The sequence below is a fragment of the Battus philenor genome, unplaced genomic scaffold, assembly GCF_028537555.1.
Source record: "Battus philenor isolate CCGP_79_NKW_IND1 unplaced genomic scaffold, ilBatPhil1.0.hap1 SCAF_13, whole genome shotgun sequence".
Lineage (NCBI taxonomy): Eukaryota > Metazoa > Arthropoda > Insecta > Lepidoptera > Papilionidae > Battus > Battus philenor.
In genome coordinates this window covers 9021049-9038717 of record NW_027181675.1, presented here as the reverse complement: position 1 = coordinate 9038717, position 17669 = coordinate 9021049, and the positions used below count along the sequence as shown (strand labels likewise).

The window sequence follows — 17669 nt, the reverse complement described above, 5'->3', positions numbered from 1 at the left end:
TACAGCTAACTCTAATGTGGTTTAATTTAAATTTACTCCTACAAAGGCATTCCGTTCTTTATTAATAAGTTCCCGAAGGTCCAAAAGGCTCGCTTTTGATTAAAAATTCCAGAACGAAAAAGCTTTGAACCACAACTAAGTATGTACATCGGTGTTCTTTCCCTGGTCCGTATGAATCTTTAATTCTTTAAACAATTTATGTAAGAAGTTGCATTCCGTATATGTAAAAGATCCTGAATGTATTAGAAAAATAAGAAATTACACGACATAACATTTCAAGAAAATGTTATATATTACACGGAGGACATGAAAAAAATAATATCTTTCTTTTTCCACCAAATTAATTAAGAGTGTAGTGGTAACAACAACTCTTTTTTCAAAAGGAATTTAAATAAATAATTATCGAGCCTCTTAAATTTAGACTCAATTTTTATAAATTAGTTTTGATAGGTAATATACCTATTTTAAATGCCCTTTTTTTGAAAATGTAATGTCAAATTAATCTTTTATTTTTATTAATAGTAATAATAAAAAAGCTATCTCCCGTCACAATTTTTAGAAATTTCTTAGAATTCAAATATTAAACAAAAATTTGTATCAACAACATATATAAATGATGATGTGTTTTGAAAATCAACCGTTAAAGAAACATGAAGATCATAAAAGACATCCTTGGGAGGCGACCATTAAAGACAAATTTGCACCATACATTAAAAATGGACATAATTCAATATATAACCTTCCATACATGCCAAAGAAACAAGTAGAAACATATACCCGATCAAAGTTTTCTGTTATTGGAAACAGGGTTACAAGTGAATTTACTTACTGTGCAAAATTAATAACCGGTCTTTACAAATATAAAAAAAAGCATTTTGATGTCCCTGTCATACGAGGTAGTATATTGATTATACAATTTATGTTGCTCTTATGGGGCGGCCGCCCGCTCCCTAAACGCGAACAGCGTGGGCGAACCAAGGTTGGAACCGGATCCCTCCTTGGCTCGCCTGTGATGGTCCACGCCGCCGTCCCAAGCCGCATACAACACAGCTCTACTCGGGTAGAGCGATTTACTAAGTGCGAACGACATCGTACAACTGGAATGCGTCTGTCCAGCTCTTGTTTTATTCTTAAGTTACTCAGTTACGATAAAGTTGTAAAATCTCCCGGGCTAACAGCATCAACTTCAACCAAAACCAAGCAAGCAGCGTCCCTTTAAGATTTTTCACGTACTTTTGATTTCGTTGGATATTTTTCGTACAGGTTTTATCTCACTTGTTTTTTTTAGTTTTTGAAAGCAGATTCGATGTTACATAATTCATACAAAATGTATTTACTACTATTAAACTACAGTTGTAGCAATATCGTTTTTACAGTTTTTGTTATATACACTTTTTATATTATTACACCATTATGATCAAATTGAGTAGTATACTTAATTGTTAGTTTAATCTGTCATCTCCACTAATATTTATTGGAAAAATAAATTCTTTTGATAGGTTTAACAGGAGTAGAATGGCCTCAAATTTTTAAAGATTTGAAATTGAACTATGGTGGGATTGCTTATTGCATATCAGGTGATGTGGCTATCCTTTATAACGATCAATTTCTTGGAGGCGAAAAGGAATTAAGGGAATTGATCGAAACAAAATATAATTATTACATCTGTCCCGATTACTATCACGAAGGTATAACATCGTTTATAAAATTCGCCGATAATTCTGGTGTAAGTCGGTGACATTTATGTTTTAGTTAGTTAAAAATATAATTTGCACAGGATGTATACAGAGAATGATTGGGAATGCAGACATGTCGCATTACAATAAAGTTTCAGAGTGATCACTTTATACAGAGTGAATGGAAATAATAAAATCTATCTATATATGTATGCAAAATATGCTTTAAAAGCTTTTCAAAAGTTTTGTATAATCTTTATATTTATTTAATCTTTATTTTTATGTAAGTTTAATTATTTGTTTAATATTTTCAGAGACCATTTGTTTATATGCACTTAACAATAGAGGGCGATGACGACTTTATGGGAACATTGATATTTATGGTAGATAATAATTTTTAATATTAATTACATAAACCAATATAAAAACGTTTCAAAATTTTTTTCAACAATTTCTAGTTATATTCCGATATAGCACCGTTGACATGTGAAAACTTTTTGCGGCTGTGTAAGGAGAAACGAGGAGGCTACAGTGGTACCCCTGTTCACCGCATAGTAAAAGATGGTTGGATTCAATGCGGTGGTTATGGATTGAAAACAACTCCTTTGGATTGCGAAAACTTTATTGTACCTCCTGACAGACGGGGAGTTCTTTGTATGGCGAATGACGGCAGGTGATATATTATTTATTTTGTTACCAGTTTTAGTTTTTGGTAGATTTATAACAATTAATGAAAATGCATTGATTTATGGTGATAGGATTTAGGTTATAGGTGTAAAAGCTTTAAATGCGTGAAAATGTAGCTCATTTCCAGTCAATTAACGTTTGGCACATCGTATCTACAATTCAAGGTTAACAGAAATAATGAACAACACAAGGATAACAATATAAGATGCCTGCAGACTTCGTCAGAAGTTATTGGCCTGTCGCATTCCAAAAGGAAACAAATTTTACTAGTGTGTTTGTAAATAGGAGAAAAAAGCTATAAAGCTTTTTGGTTGCAAATGAGCTAAACGTTCACCGCTTTCTACACAAATTTCAAATCATTCTACACAAGCATTGCTGGAGTTTCTTCCACTACTTCTACCAGCGCTAACGCTTTCCGAAGTGGTAGCTAAGTAAGTGCCACCGACTAAGTCGACGTCTGGACCCTTGGTCGCCCTCGAGTTGGAATGCTAAGCGTGTATTATCAAGTGTTATACAAGTGACAGCCTAAGCAGAGGTCCTCTAGTGGGGGCCCTTAAGATTAGTCACTCTATGGAGCGTCCGCCTAGTAGTCCTACGCTCGGCGGCCCCCACATCCATTCTAATTGTAGTACGTACCGGCTCGAGCCAAGGCTTTACAAGGCGCTATTAACCTTCGCTACCTTAAGAAGTTTCAGGCTAAACGCCCTGAGCACCGCGCTCTCCCGCACCCGCGGAATATGTAAATGCCACTTGGGCAGCAATGCAAGTCAGTTAAGTTTTGGCGCCATTAAAATTTCCCTTTATATCAAACAAAAGAATTTATTGTTCTAGGGCAGGGATAAAACTACCGTTGACACTTTGACTTTTTATAGCTCTCCAAACTGACTAAACAAGAGTACAATAAACTATTTTGAATCTATATTTATTTTAACCGATAAGTATTTTCATGGAAATGCGAAGACATTGTGTATATTAGAGGAGAATTTGAATTTTATAAAAATAGCCCCTTAGATATTTTTGCATAAATAATATGACGTAACTTCTATTTAATACATCGTTGGGAAAGTTGAAACATATTTAGTAAATGCAAGAACTTAATAACACCCTTGATAATTTCCTACAAATTGTTTTCAATGACATTTTTATATATCCTTACTCTACGGATAATGTTATATTGTTTTCTTTTTTACTTTATTCTTATTATTGGTGGATTAATAAATTAAATTTGTGTTTATCCACTGTTTACGAATGAGGACCCTCAATTCTGTAACACAAATCTACACCTAGCACAGAAGTCGGAAGACAAAACAAATTTTGTATTATTAAATATTTATTATTTATTTATTTGATTACAAGTGTGATAAATTTTCATATTATCTGTAAATTAATTAAGTTTAATAGAGAATTGAAATTAAGTAAGAACAATATAAGTTTAATCTATTTATTTAAATTACAGACACACAGACTGTTCAACTCAATTTTTCGTATTATTGCAACCGGCACCATGGATGGAAAAGAAATATGTTGCATTTGGTCAACTTGTTGACGGGGAACGAACATTACAAAGAATAGAAAACGTACCCACATTTTACGAATCGCCGACTTCCGAAATTATTATATTCGAAGCAGGTATTTTGAATTTGCATTGCCAAGACCTCGTCGTGAATAGAGGGACGTTTGAATATATCTATAACCATATCGAAAACTTGAAAGAAGTGGCTGAGATTCTTAAAGACGTAAGTAAAAAACTATTTAAAGGATAATTGAGTAACCTACTTAAAATCATGTTACTTACATTATCATGTAACATTGTATTTGATAGCAGATCTCTTAATTTATTCTAGTTTGTCTAGATCCTTAGTTACCAAAGTGGTTTAGGTGGACTCCCCGGTGTCCAAGGGGGCTCGACGGAGGTTTACGTTGGCGTGACAAAAAATGAGGGTTCAAAATTCGTAAGCAGGGGTCCACGAAAGTTGAAATATTGGCATGATTTCACTTACCAATGTAGGCTGATAATATTCAATGTTCCATATTCAGTATAACGTTTTAAGACGCCGCCGCCTTCCATAATGTTTAGATGTGCAAAGGGACTCAACTTTTTGACTGAAACTCACAGGATAATCAATTAATTCATTTAGAAACCATTTTTTTTGTTTCGATAACTATTAATTGAATGTTAGAACTCCATCGCAACGCAAATTTCCATAATATTATCTAATGTTCACATTTTTGTCGAATTTTAGAACATGGTAGATATACATGGTATATATATAAAGTGGTTTATCAGGAAAAGATCTGGGAACCTCTGATCTAGATAAAATAGTTTACGTGATGACATGGCTAAATGTAATTGAATTATTCACGTCCCGCAAGTGTAGCTCAGATAGCTATGTCAACCTTAAATATAAAATTATCCTCTGGTTTCTGGAAATTAATAATAAACTACAAACTAAGTTACCATTATATTATGAGTATCACTATATCATTATAATATGAGTATTACTGGCTACAGAGCCAGTGTGAATGTTTTAGATAAAGCCTTGGGTAGCCAGCAAACAAATATTTTAATTTAATATTGTTTATTGTACACACTAGTTAACATTAAAATAGTTTCATAATAATAAACAAAAAAGTACAATGGGCGGTCTTATCACACAAGGCAATGTCTTACAGACAACCATAGTATGAAAACACTAGAAGTATAAATAATGGGTAGTTAACGTGTACAAAACATACAATTTTACAAACATACATTCATAAACATAACTACATATATACTTATAATAAATAAGGTATAACACATATTATAAATATAATACAATAATACATTAAAACATCAAACTTATTTGCATCGCACTTGCCTCTGAGAGAAAAAAGAAACAGAGGAAGAAAAAGTAGTGAATTAACGGATAAATAATCAAAGATCAAGTAATAAGTTCTTAAACATCTTAAAAATAGGTAGTGAGTTAGGACGTCTAATATAATATCTTCATTATCTTACGCATGTTGAATACAATATTTCAAATATGTAATGTCCTTTGGTACTTTAGAAGTATACGCGACTTTAGACGTTTGGTGCCTCTTTTGCTCATCTCGGTAATAGTTGGTTTCAAATATTGGTATCCTATAGAATAAAAGTAAATATATTTATAATTTATTGATAATTTTAAATCTTTTTACAAATTGATATTTTTCATGATCGTTTCTAAGATTTAGATTTAAAAGGATAATACTTGTGTTTGTTTCAAGTTAATGTATGAAAACCTGTGGGCGGAACTAACGGCCAGAGAGCTGGCAAGAATTCAGGAAGAAGAAGAGGAAAGTCGTGGTGAAAGAGATCGGAGGAACGTGCGGGCGACGAAAAGGTATTAGATATTTATTTACATACCAGGGTGAATCAAAAAGTTCTTAGAAGTGCATATATATGAAACCTTTTTGGATCAAGTTCGATATTCAAATTAAAGAGTGTCTATCACACTATATTTATGCAGACTGTCACTTGTTTTTGTCAGTTCGTTCGCATGTAATTAATTTTTTTGTGCAACGAGTTGCTAAAAAGTCAAAATTATGGATAAAAGTGAGTTACGTGCGGTGATAAAATATCTCAGTTTGAAAAAAATGTCTACAAAGGAAATTTTTTTGGACATTCAGCAGACATTAGGGGGTGATGCTGTACCCTATTCTACGGTTGCGTACTGGGTGGCTGAATTTAAAAGGCTTTACATCAGGCTGTAAAGATGATCCGCGTTCTGGGCGGCCTTCAACCTCCGTTACAGAAGAAAATGTCAAAAAGGTTGAGAATCTGGTTTTGGAAGACAGAAGAATGACTATAAAACATATAGCTGAGATCCTAAAGATATCTTTTGGTAGCGTTCAATCCATTTTAATTGATTCACTGGGGTTCAAAGAAGTGTCTGCAAGATGGGTGCCACGAATGTTAACCGACGAAAACAAAAAGCGACGTTTGGAAATTTCCAAGCGTAATCTCGAAATGTTCCAGCGTGATTCGGATAATTTTTGCCGTCGTCTTGTCACCATGGATGAAACGTGGGTCCACCATTTTGATCCTGAAACTAAAAGACAAAGCATGTCTTGGAAACGACCATCCTCTCCATCCATTAAGAAATTTCGAGTTGCTCCTACCGCTGGCAAAGTTATGGCCTCTGTGTTCTGGGATAGTGAAGGAATCCTTTTTATTGATTACATGCCAAAAGGCCAGACGATTACTGGACCCTATTATGCAAATTTAATCCCGAAAGTGCGTGAAGCGATTAAAGAAAAACGTCGTGGAAAACTGTCGTTGGGCGTGTTTTTCCTTCAAGATAACGCTCCTGCTCATCGATCGGAAGTTACGCTCAACGCAATCCGCTGTGCTGGCTTCAATCTCTTTGACCACCCACCATATTCTCCGGACTTAGCCCCAAGTGATTTTCACTTATTTCCAAAATTAAAAGAGGAAATTCGTGGAACAAAATTTCACGATAATGACGCGGTTATAGCTGCCGTAGAGGACTATTTCGAGAGTCAAGAAAATAATTTTTTTTCACAAGGAATAAGGAAGTTAGAAACGCGTTATTCTAAATGCATTGCATTGGAGGGAGATTATGTAGATAAATAAAATATTATTATTTCAATCTTTGCATTTTTTAATATTGATTCCAAGAATTTTTTGATTCACCCTCGTACAGGGTTTTCGACGGCATCTGACCAGTTACAGTGGGATCTTTGAAGTGGGCTTATACCTTGCCGTAGGCTTCTACCATGTAACTTGATGAGATGATAAGTATAACTCAACTACTCCTGGCGATAGGTGAAAGAGGTAAATGCAAAAAATTTGATCACGTATATGGATGGATAAAAAAAATTCTTTCAAAGGTATTTGCAAGCTTTTTTCGTTATTTAGGCGGACTTAGCATATAATTGCACATTTTTGTAACTAATATTAATCTGCGTATTATGTTGCACTTTTTTGAAATTTGATCATCGTTTTTGATTTATACGTGTTACTTCTTCTGTATGCATTTTTTATAATTTTAGATATATTTCATAATTTCTTTGTAAGGCCTTTGTTGTATCGTTCCTAATGCTCATCAAATATATTCGATTCATAGAACCTCTTGCTATAGGGGTTTTCTAATATTATGAACAATATCAGTTGGCCTTTATTACGGATTTTTGGGGTTATAAACGCAACATAATAAATTTGTGATTTAATAGGTTTATAAGGAAAAAAGAAGACTTAGATAAGCAGTTTAAGGCAAGTACGATGACGGCAGAAGTGGACATTGAATCAGCCATCGACGAAGATTACTACGTCGAAGGCTACGAATCGTCCTATGACTACGAAACTGAAGAATCGGTGCCCCTGTTAAGTCCACCTCCGGAAGAAGTACCCAAACCAGACAGATGGGTTTACTTTCCATTAACTGATGTACCCTACCCTGGCGAAGTTGATTCAACACATGATTTAAAAAAGTATGAACATACTCTTTTTTAATATCTTCTCTTTCTCTAGTGTAATACTATAATGAACTACTGTTCTGCAATAAAATGATTTTTTTAGGTTTGTTGATCTTTTAGCATTAATTTTAATTCTAAAGCAATATACAATATTTTATTATGTACAGGTTTATAAAAGGACATTATTGTCTTGAAACGGACCTTGTGCAAAAACCACCGGAACCGGACGTCAAGCACGACCATACAGTCCAATATCAGAAGATGTCTTATCCATCAGAAATTTTTCAATTTGACCAATCCTTTGAATCTGAAGATATTTCAGGTAAGATTTTATACTTTCGTTTTTGTTGTACTGAACATAACGTGGATCGACGACGTAATCAAGGTCGCAGGACGGCGTTGGATGTGCAGGACCGATCATTGTTATGATCATCAAGGGGGATCAAGGGGAGAGGCCTTGCAGTGGGCGTCTATTGGCAGACATGAATGAATGAAGGAATAAATATAATACATGTATTGGTTGATTAAAACAAAAAAAATCGTATGACGACCGTTTACAGTACTCCGTGTGTATCATATATTATTTCTGAAGATGTTAATGCCGTTAACCCCAAGGCTTTTACAGCTTCATCGGTACTGAGTTCACGGAGCGGAAGGATCAGTGAACTACATGCGAGTTTTCAGCGTGTTTGTTTATACACGAAGTTCGCGGTACAAAAACCGAGTTAGACTGTCAATCCACCGAGTGCAGTGTGACTCTTTTTTTCCGCACAAACATTATAGAAACCGTTACTCGGAAATCTGTTTTCCGCAAAATGGCGTTCAAATACGGTACACCTGTTCGGTACGATCGTTAGATATTCATAGTACGAATATCCGATATACAGGATGGTTATTTATAGTAAAAGCTTAATGTGTAGCTAATTTGTCAATCACCTTGTATAAACTGAGTAATCTAAAATATGTTACATTTTTTATTTCATTTTTTTATTAAAATGCGACCAATAACTTTTTGCAGTACAAAATCAGCAGGTACGGATAGTATACAGTAATAAATTTTGATATATAGTAATCTGAATATTGAAAATGCTTTTGAAAAAATGGATTTTCGGATACGATCTACCATACCATACTGTTGACAGATTATGAGCATTTACCCCTTCAGCTCAATAAAAGCATTCCTCTTACAAGTCCTTATTTGAAGTATAATAAATTAATATGGATAAAGACACAATGTCAATGAACAAAGATCTTTAGAGAGATCTTTTACTATTAGTTTAAGAATAAAGCTAAGTGGAAAGTGCTTAAATTGACATTCGTCATTTGTATGGTAAATTCAAAAACTTTTAAAGTTTATGTTGCGTTAACAGAGTTAGTTCTGACGACAGTTACAAAATATTTTTTTTAATTTGCAGTTAGTTCACTGGATTCAAACGAAGAAAAGGAGATTAGAAGATACATCAAGTAATCTTTTAGTAATTTCTATTGTCATCAAATTATTTTATAAAAACTGAGGATATAACTGATAACTTTTCTTGCAGATTAAATGTAGATCGTATAAGCTTCGCTGGAGATGTTATAAAGAGCATTGCGAGGGGCTCTAGCAAATTGAACCTTTTCGAAGATGCCAGAAAGTAAGATACAGTTAAATTTTTATATAAAGTTCACGATACACCTTTTTTAATTCATTCATCATGACATAGGAATCACCCACCGATTTTCCGTGGGTGGGACCCTGCATCTAGCGTGTTCCAACGAAATGAACAACTTTTAGATGGATGTCCTTCGCTGCTCTTATTAGTCCGTCTCCGCTCGCGATCATCAAGGCCTTAGCCCTCTCCCCTCTCCCCCGCTTCACCGCGTACTTACGTAAGGGTACAGCAATTTTGGTAGCGCTATAGTATAGTACTATTTTAAATAATAATGGTGAAATTAAAACAGAATGAGACAATATATTATGACTGTAAAAATGTTTTTAGGGCGTAGAATTTTATGGGTATAATAAATTGAATATTTTCGACTGTTGTTTTAGATCCGAGTTAATCACAGACGAAGACCTTCGGAAATTAAGGTAATATATAATTTTTATATGGTAATATAAAATTTATTCAATATTACTTTGTTTTTTTTTTTGAATAATAAATAATAATGTACAAATCTTTTTTTAGGATAGCTTCGGTAGATCATCGGTCTAAAGAACGGACAAGGTAAACCTTGTTGCGATTTTCATGATTATTTTTTTTACTTTAGAAAGAAGCTAGAATATTTTACTTCTTTAATATTTATCTCGGCTAATTATTATATATTTTTATATTCCATCTAACACCAAATATAATAATCACCAAAATATATAATGTAAGGTATTTTTTAAAACCAGCACTACACATATTTTAAAACGCTTAGTATTGAGTCAAAAGCCCTAACTGCTCTAATTCGCTTCGATTTTTTCCTCGATTTTACCAGGATATTATATGAGCAATCTTTTAATTTTAAAGTATCCAGATATTAAGACTACATACAACGACAACTACAAACTTGACACAAGACGATACTGTTTATAAGACGTACAATAGTATTTTCACCGAAACCATATAAAAGCGGAACATGATATTTTACTGTTTCTTATACTTCAACTAAAGGCCAGCCTGGTTTTTAGTGAAACGATCTCCTGTAAAAACTGATTTTAAGCAAGGTACTGCATCGGTAAATGATTGTTAATGTTATTATGTTTGAAATAATAGTGTAATAAATCCAGACAAATATAATTTTAAGTGAAGTTCGGGCAGTAATAGCCTAGCGGTTGGGAAATAAGACTGGTGATCGTAGATCGCGGGTTCTATTCCCGAGATACAATATATTGTTATAGGATATATATAGGATTGCCACTGCCACACAATTCAACAGCCCAATAACATTTCGTTTCGGTTCAGATGTTATAGTATTAATTTTGACTAATCCAAACTTTTAAAACGCTTTTTCTTACTTTATTTTACATATTATTTCCAAATCCATAGATTTTTAGAATGAAATTATGGATTTTTTGATATATTAAGTTTTGCTTTTACATTGATAACCAATAAACCTTTATAATTTACATCGGGTATTTTTTTTCAACATCAGCAAACCTACATTATTAAGTAGAGAATTGGGTTACTTCAAATACTTCATCCTCGTTAAATGTTTTTAATTAGCTCTAGTTGTTTCATTACTAAAAGATTAAGAAACACGTGTTTGTCGTAATACTGTACCAAAATCATTACGTAGGAAATATTTTTTCAGATTTTCTTCGATGACTCGGGCAAAAGATGACAAGTAAGGAACAAATACTTACCTTCATTAATTTTTTTATTATAATTTTTGTTTATTTTTTTATATCATTTATTTTTAGAAAAGTGTCAATAATTGCACCTGATTTACCTAAATCACATGAAAAAATCAAAAGGCGTCCTACAGGGTTTCCACGGCCGGAGACCTTGGAAAAAATCCTAAAGAGCAAAGATAGTATATCGCTAGAGGATGAAGAGCCAATAGAACCTAGGTGCTTAACTTTTTTATCTATGATTGACAACGGGTCTATTAAATGAGAACACATATACCATTTTTAGATTAATAATAGAATATTTATTTAATCACCCATTAATTACACACGATAAAATCGTGGCAAAGTATCCTGTTAACGATTAAATATATGTAACTTAAATCAGGGGTAACCAACCTTTTAAATAATCAAGGGGGGCAAGTTATATGATACATATAATGTTGCACTTATTAATAACTTACAAAACTCTATTTTTTATAAACTTTAGAATAAGGAAATATACAAATTTTCATGAAAAATAAAAATAAACATGTAAAAAAATAAACAATGTATTTAAAAATTTCAAAAAGCCATATTATACCGTTTTTTTCGGTACCAGCATACCATACATATAATATGGTACCCAGCTCTCAAATTGTGCATCACTGTTCGATCGTTGTTTATTATTATTTTTTTCTGCTAAGAACATATCGCTATTTTATTATAATTAATTTTGTAACAATATATTGACGAGGGGAAGTCGATGAACCAAATTCAATTTTAAAACTGCGTGGCGGGCCGCATGTTGCTCATCCCTGCTTTAAATAAATCGCATAGAAAGCTTGTATTAACTAACAAGAAATACAGTAATAATAACATGTGAATGTGTGTTTTATATTTATATTTAAATTATATTGCAAAAGAAGTTCAATCTATTCTTAGTCATTGGCTACTTTTACACTTTTTTGTGTCACGGAACAAAAGTTTATCTGTTTTATAAAATTATTAAAATGGGCCAATTGTATTGCCTTTTAGGAAACCATGATTTTTTTTTCTCGAACGGGGCAATATCATACTTTCGTCTATCAAGTATAATGTGAGTTAAAGATAAAGATAAAATTTATCTATTCAAAATTGGAACTTTCAACAGGACTCTTATTAATTGTCAATTTTTTTTATATTTGCCTTCTCTGCTTCGCAAGGTATTTTAGTTATGGAGAAAAATCAGGAAGAAGAAACTCCGTTAAGATTTTTTTTTTAATTTAACAGCGATTTATGTATATACACTTTCTGTCAGATATAACCTTAATGTAAGCAAAATAATCAAGCGACATCATTGCCAAGGATTTTGATAATATTCCAGACCATTCTGACAATATATTTTAACGTTTTTTTCATTTTTATAAATGGTAGTCCAACAATATTTTGCAAAATGTTATTAAAATAAATAATTACAAATGAATTAAAGATTTTTAGCAGTAGAAATTTTGGGTTCGTTAATGTAACAGTGGCTTGTAAATACATTATGAACGTTCTCTTTTTTTTGGATTTATTCTAATAATTGTAAACATACAACATACTACCTAAACCTAGGGATTTGTGCAATTTCCATATTGAAACTGAAATGTATACTTTTGTAACATAATAGGTAAAATTGACCAGACACAATTTTAATAGACATTGAAAGCAACCAACAAAAAAGATTCTTCGTGACTAATATTTTTTTCATTTTATTTGGTTTTTTTTTATATAGAAAAGTGTCGATCGTTGCACCCGAAGTACTCAAGCCTCACGAAAAGATTAGGAGACGTCCAACCGGCTTTCCGCGACCAGAGACTCTCGAAAATATAATTAAAAGCAAAGAAAGCGAAGAAGATGAAGAGTTATTAGAACCTAGGTGTTTATTCATATATTATTTGTCATTACCATCAGAAAGTGTTTATCGAAATCATTTCATTTTGAAATAAGAGCTCTTTTAAGCATTTTGCTTCAGGATATTCTCAGATCAGAGTGCATTGGCCACTTAGATTTTGGTGAAATGATGCAATTACAGTGTAATTTCAATTGATTCTGGTTTATGTCAAATTGGAATCTTCTGGCATTTTTGTCATGACGTCGCAAGTCACCTCTGTAAATAATTTCAAGTAGGAAATATTATCAAAGAATAAATAAAAATAAGCTCTTCGGAAACTAAGAAGGCAGTATTTTTACAAATAAAACATATGCAAATTTAATAATTATGACGTAAATATATAGAGAATTAATCCACGTAACATTCAGTTTTTTGTTTAGTTTTTCTTTTTGTTTTAATTTTAATCCATCACGATTGACGGCGAAATGACGATCAATAACCAAAACATTAATTACAATGATAAAGCAATAGATTATTAAAATCTTTCTACTAAGACGTTAAATATTCATATAAATAAGGAGTTTCGTTGATTTTGGATTAAAAAATTTTTTATACTTTCATAATTAACGAATTAGATAACATTTTATCTTATTTTTCCTATTTAACAATATTTGCCTGTTTCTTAAAACTTCATTAATTTTTGTCTGCACCACTGAAACGGTTAACTGATAGAAGAAGACGTCGTCGTAAATAAATTTATTAAAGTTTTACCCAAAATTTCATTTTTCTTTCAAATATCTAAAGCGCATTTGCCGAATATTATTTTAAAATTCTTATTTGAAATCAAATTCAAAATGTTTTTCGTTACAATTCTGATAAGTTTACTATTTGGAAATAAGACCATAACCATAAACTCACTAACACACACATAACCACACTGTGACTAATGAACACAATACGAACTGCATTAGTGCGGTTCAATCCATTGATTCCAGGAAAGTTCGCATAGCACCGAACGTGCGTTCGGTACAAGGTGCAATAGGACGACGCACGGTCTCCGAGCAGTACAGCGGCGACTCCGACTTGGAAGTGCGTCGTCAGTCCGTGCTGACTCGACTCCTCAATGATCTTACTACCGTTGACGAATCGGGACCTACTCTTAAGGATTATAGGTAAACTATATTCATCATGTCAGTCAAAAGACGCCTAGTGCAAGGCATAAGCTTTCTCAAAAAAACCGCCACAATGACTAGTTTTGCGCTGCCCACATCTAACAACTACTCACGACCTCGACTATGTCATTGGTCCGCCTAGTGGTTGGCCTACTGAAACCACGTCTACCGGCTCGTTGTTAAGAACCTTTCTGCCCCAACGGCATCTATATTCGCCAGATCTGTCTGGCGAATATAGACTTTTAATGAGTCTCTTTTGACTGTCTTTCTACGCATGCGATTAACTGATAATTGACTTTTAATATAAATAGGCTTCAGCAGTTATGAAGAAATGTAAAGATATGTTTACATGATTATTTTTTTAACTTTGAAAGAAGACGTAATTTTGTAAAATTACGTACAAAATTGTCCAAGAAATAGTATAATTCACAGACAAAAAATGGTTAAATAAAAATCATCCCAAAATTGCATATGTAATCAAAAATACAAGCAAGAGACTGAAACAAACTGTGCAATTTCTGGTATCAACTCTGTCTGGTAAATAAGGTATTATTATTATATAGACAAACAAACGCTATTTTAAAGTTATTACTTAAGAACCAGTGCGCGAAAGGGCTCCCGTCATTCCGATAACAAACGTTACAGAGCATGAGGTTTTAGCCGGTAGGAATCCGACACAATTCATTACCTCGTACACGGGTATTGATCGTGCGCCCCAGATTCAACTAGCGAAGTTAATGATTTTTCTTTAATATGAATATTTACTGAAAATCATAAATTATTTTACACATTTCAGACCGTTGTCTGAATTGAAACAAGGAAATCCGCTGTTAACTTTCACGGCTTACTTAGCTCGCAAAAGTGAGGACAATACTCAGAAATACGTTCGACCCTCGCTCAAAATGGAAACGCCATCTATCGACCGGGTCATGAATATACAACACGGCAAGAAAATGGTTCGAAAGGTTTCCTCCGATTATGTAAAAACAATAGGACAGATAGAGGAAGAGTTTGAAAATTCTATACGCAGTATTGAATTTGCGAAGAAAAGGCCTTCGCTGTCTATTTCACAGTATCAAAAGAAAAATCAGTTACTTCATGAAAAGGCGTCGGAAAAAGAAACAAAAAAAGGTAAATTCATACCTTGTGCCGATCATCATAAAAATACGTTTATTTCATCTAAAAATTCGGACATTCTTAGGGGCGCCTTTAAATATAATAACGTATAAACAACGGCTCTAATATTTACTATAGTTATTTATAAGTATTGCTAATAAAGCAATATAATCATCGGATTCCGTAACAGGGGCGGTTTAACCTATAGTGCAGGGTGTGCAATGCACACGGGCGCCAGGGTTCCATTGCACACGGGCGCTACACGAGCTAGAGCCACCTCTGTTCCGTAACCACCGCTCGTGCGTCCATCAAGCACATAGATTCACGAAATCCATTCTCACCGGCTTCGCATTACGCAAGCCTAGAGACACAGGCGCTATCTTGTTCGATATCGCTAAGGTTTATTATATAAACTGTACCCACACAACCCAGTACGTTGATAGACTAGATCTTAACGATCATACAAGCCTTCTTGTCGAACCGCACTTTCCGCTATCGAGCGGAAGTCGTCCTCTCCACTCCCCGCCCCTTAGGGATTCTGCCACTCTCCGCTACTCTTTTCGCTATTCACTAGCGACATACCAAGAGCTAGCAAAGTTCAACTCGCGCTTTTCGCGGACGTCACAACACTCTTCATCTCCAGTAGAGCGCGCTCATTAATTTCGCGTCACCTCCAAGCCGCAGCCAGCCTAGGTATAGGAAATGGAGAATCGACGTAAATCCTGAAAATAGCCCGGCGATAATATTCTCCCGCAGATCACAGCCCCCCCGGGCACGCAAGCGTACGCGTCTCGTCGACCGGAGCACCGTCTCCCTTTTCGATCGTCCTATTCCTTGAAAGGATTCGGTGAAATACCTCGGGGTAACGTCCCACAGAACACTCGCCACACCACACCCGCTGCAAACCTCACAGCACCCTCATCAACAACTGCACCCGCAACACTTCACACAGGTCGTTAAACATTACCCACCACGCTACAACACGCTTTTTTAGAGAGCGGCCGCCCGCTCTATAACCTCGAACAGCGTGGCCTGTCCGTGGTTTGTTCCGGATCCCTCCTCGGCTCGCCTGTGGTCCACGCTGCCGTCCCAAACCGCAAGCACACATTAGCAACACATCCGATCAAAGCTCTATTCGCGAAGAGCCTCTGCAACGTGCGGACGTAACCGCGCAAGTGGTAGCCGCCCTACCAGCTTTAGTTTTAAGTTCACGGACCGTTCCGCTTCGTGAACTCAGCTCAGATGAAGCTGTAAAAGCCTTAGTGCTAACAGCATTAACACCAACAGAGAAAGCAAAGCAAAAAGCAATATCGTCATTCATATGTTAACATCCGAAAAACCTGTTTGTTTGTTATGTGCTTTTGTGAGAACAGGACGCTTTTGTAATTCACAAAGCTTTACGCTTAAATTTATCATTTCAGGGGAACTAAATTTTATTTTAATTTCCATCAAACTCTGTTCTGGCATTCTTATGACGTACACAAGTGATCATTTTTAATGATTCTCAGTGGATATGTATATTCCTCGTATAACAAAAGTTGTGGCGCCTTTTGAAGTGTAAATAGCCGCAGTTTTAACGGTTTTTTGCATAAGTACTATCCAAAAGTAATTAGGCCCTTATTCCAAAAGCAATAATATGCAGTAGATAGATAAACAATATTTTTCAGTTTCAGGTAAAAAAACGCGTTGATAAAGAAACCCGATTTTAACTTAGAAATTTTTATAATTGTAATAAATTTATCGTTTCATTGCCCGCATGTTTTATTGAAATTAATCTATTTTAGTAGATATAAAGTAATATAAGAGCATCGGGTTCACGGGTGTTGGGGGCGGAAGCATTCATCGTCCACTTAATACGAACCCGAGAAGAGCAGCAAGCGAGGCTGCTGAGGGAGGCTTAGCTTCGCCACGGGATGTGTCTTGGCACAGCACTGAGAGGAACCTACAAAATCCGTAGATTTGGCGGCTTTGAAGGTACCGAAGACTGCCAATGGAGTTTTAGTGGGTAGGAATCCATCCCACATACTCACTCTCCCCAGAGATACCATTTTGTCCATCTAGAAACTAAAGAGCCACCGGATTAATAGTTTTGCGATTGTGTGTAACTTATGCTGAAACTACACAATAAATTTCCGTTGTATTGTAGCTGCCATTCTAGGAGCTACATGAAATAGCACAATTATTAATTAACCCTAGAGTCCTCTAATAGCATACTTGGAACGTCGTAAACCATATACTTCGCCATCTGTGCACGACTATTGAAACACTATTCCCTTGGGTGCATGCATAATTCGCTACGTCATTTTGTTGGTACAGCTATGCAGTTTACTTCACATAAGTGGTTCATTTCAATTAGGACAACGTTTTCAAGTCCTATTTGTGATCAAGGTTGTGAATAATACCACATA

General features: G+C 34.5%; 1 protein-coding gene across 1 annotated transcript; it reads left to right on the top strand.

Annotated features, from left to right (window-relative positions):
• The first annotated feature begins 1550 nt into the window (after window positions 1-1550).
• Window positions 1551-16221, top strand: LOC137933480 (uncharacterized). The gene is made up of 17 exons (XM_068777439.1): window positions 1551-1577; window positions 2135-2349; window positions 3820-4099; window positions 5613-5728; window positions 7581-7838; window positions 7991-8145; window positions 9239-9287; window positions 9365-9457; window positions 9856-9894; window positions 9992-10030; window positions 11103-11135; window positions 11212-11361; window positions 12875-13018; window positions 13945-14145; window positions 14942-15276; window positions 15500-15660; window positions 16018-16221. Exons 1-17 carry the CDS (start codon window positions 1551-1553, stop codon window positions 16219-16221), a joined length of 2499 nt encoding a protein of 832 aa, XP_068633540.1.
• Window positions 16222-17669: the final 1448 nt, after the last annotated feature.

What these genes read in the sequence shown, in the direction of transcription:
- LOC137933480 (XM_068777439.1), top strand. Translation starts at nt 1,551, where the DNA reads ATGGTGGGATTGCTTATTGCATATCAG. An exon ending in CGGTCTAAAGAACGGACAAG is followed by an intron (nt 10,031 to 11,102) that starts GTAAACCTTGTT and finishes ATATTTTTTCAG; the next exon opens with ATTTTCTTCGATGACTCGGG. An exon ending in CCTACTCTTAAGGATTATAG is followed by an intron (nt 14,146 to 14,941) that starts GTAAACTATATT and finishes TACACATTTCAG; the next exon opens with ACCGTTGTCTGAATTGAAAC.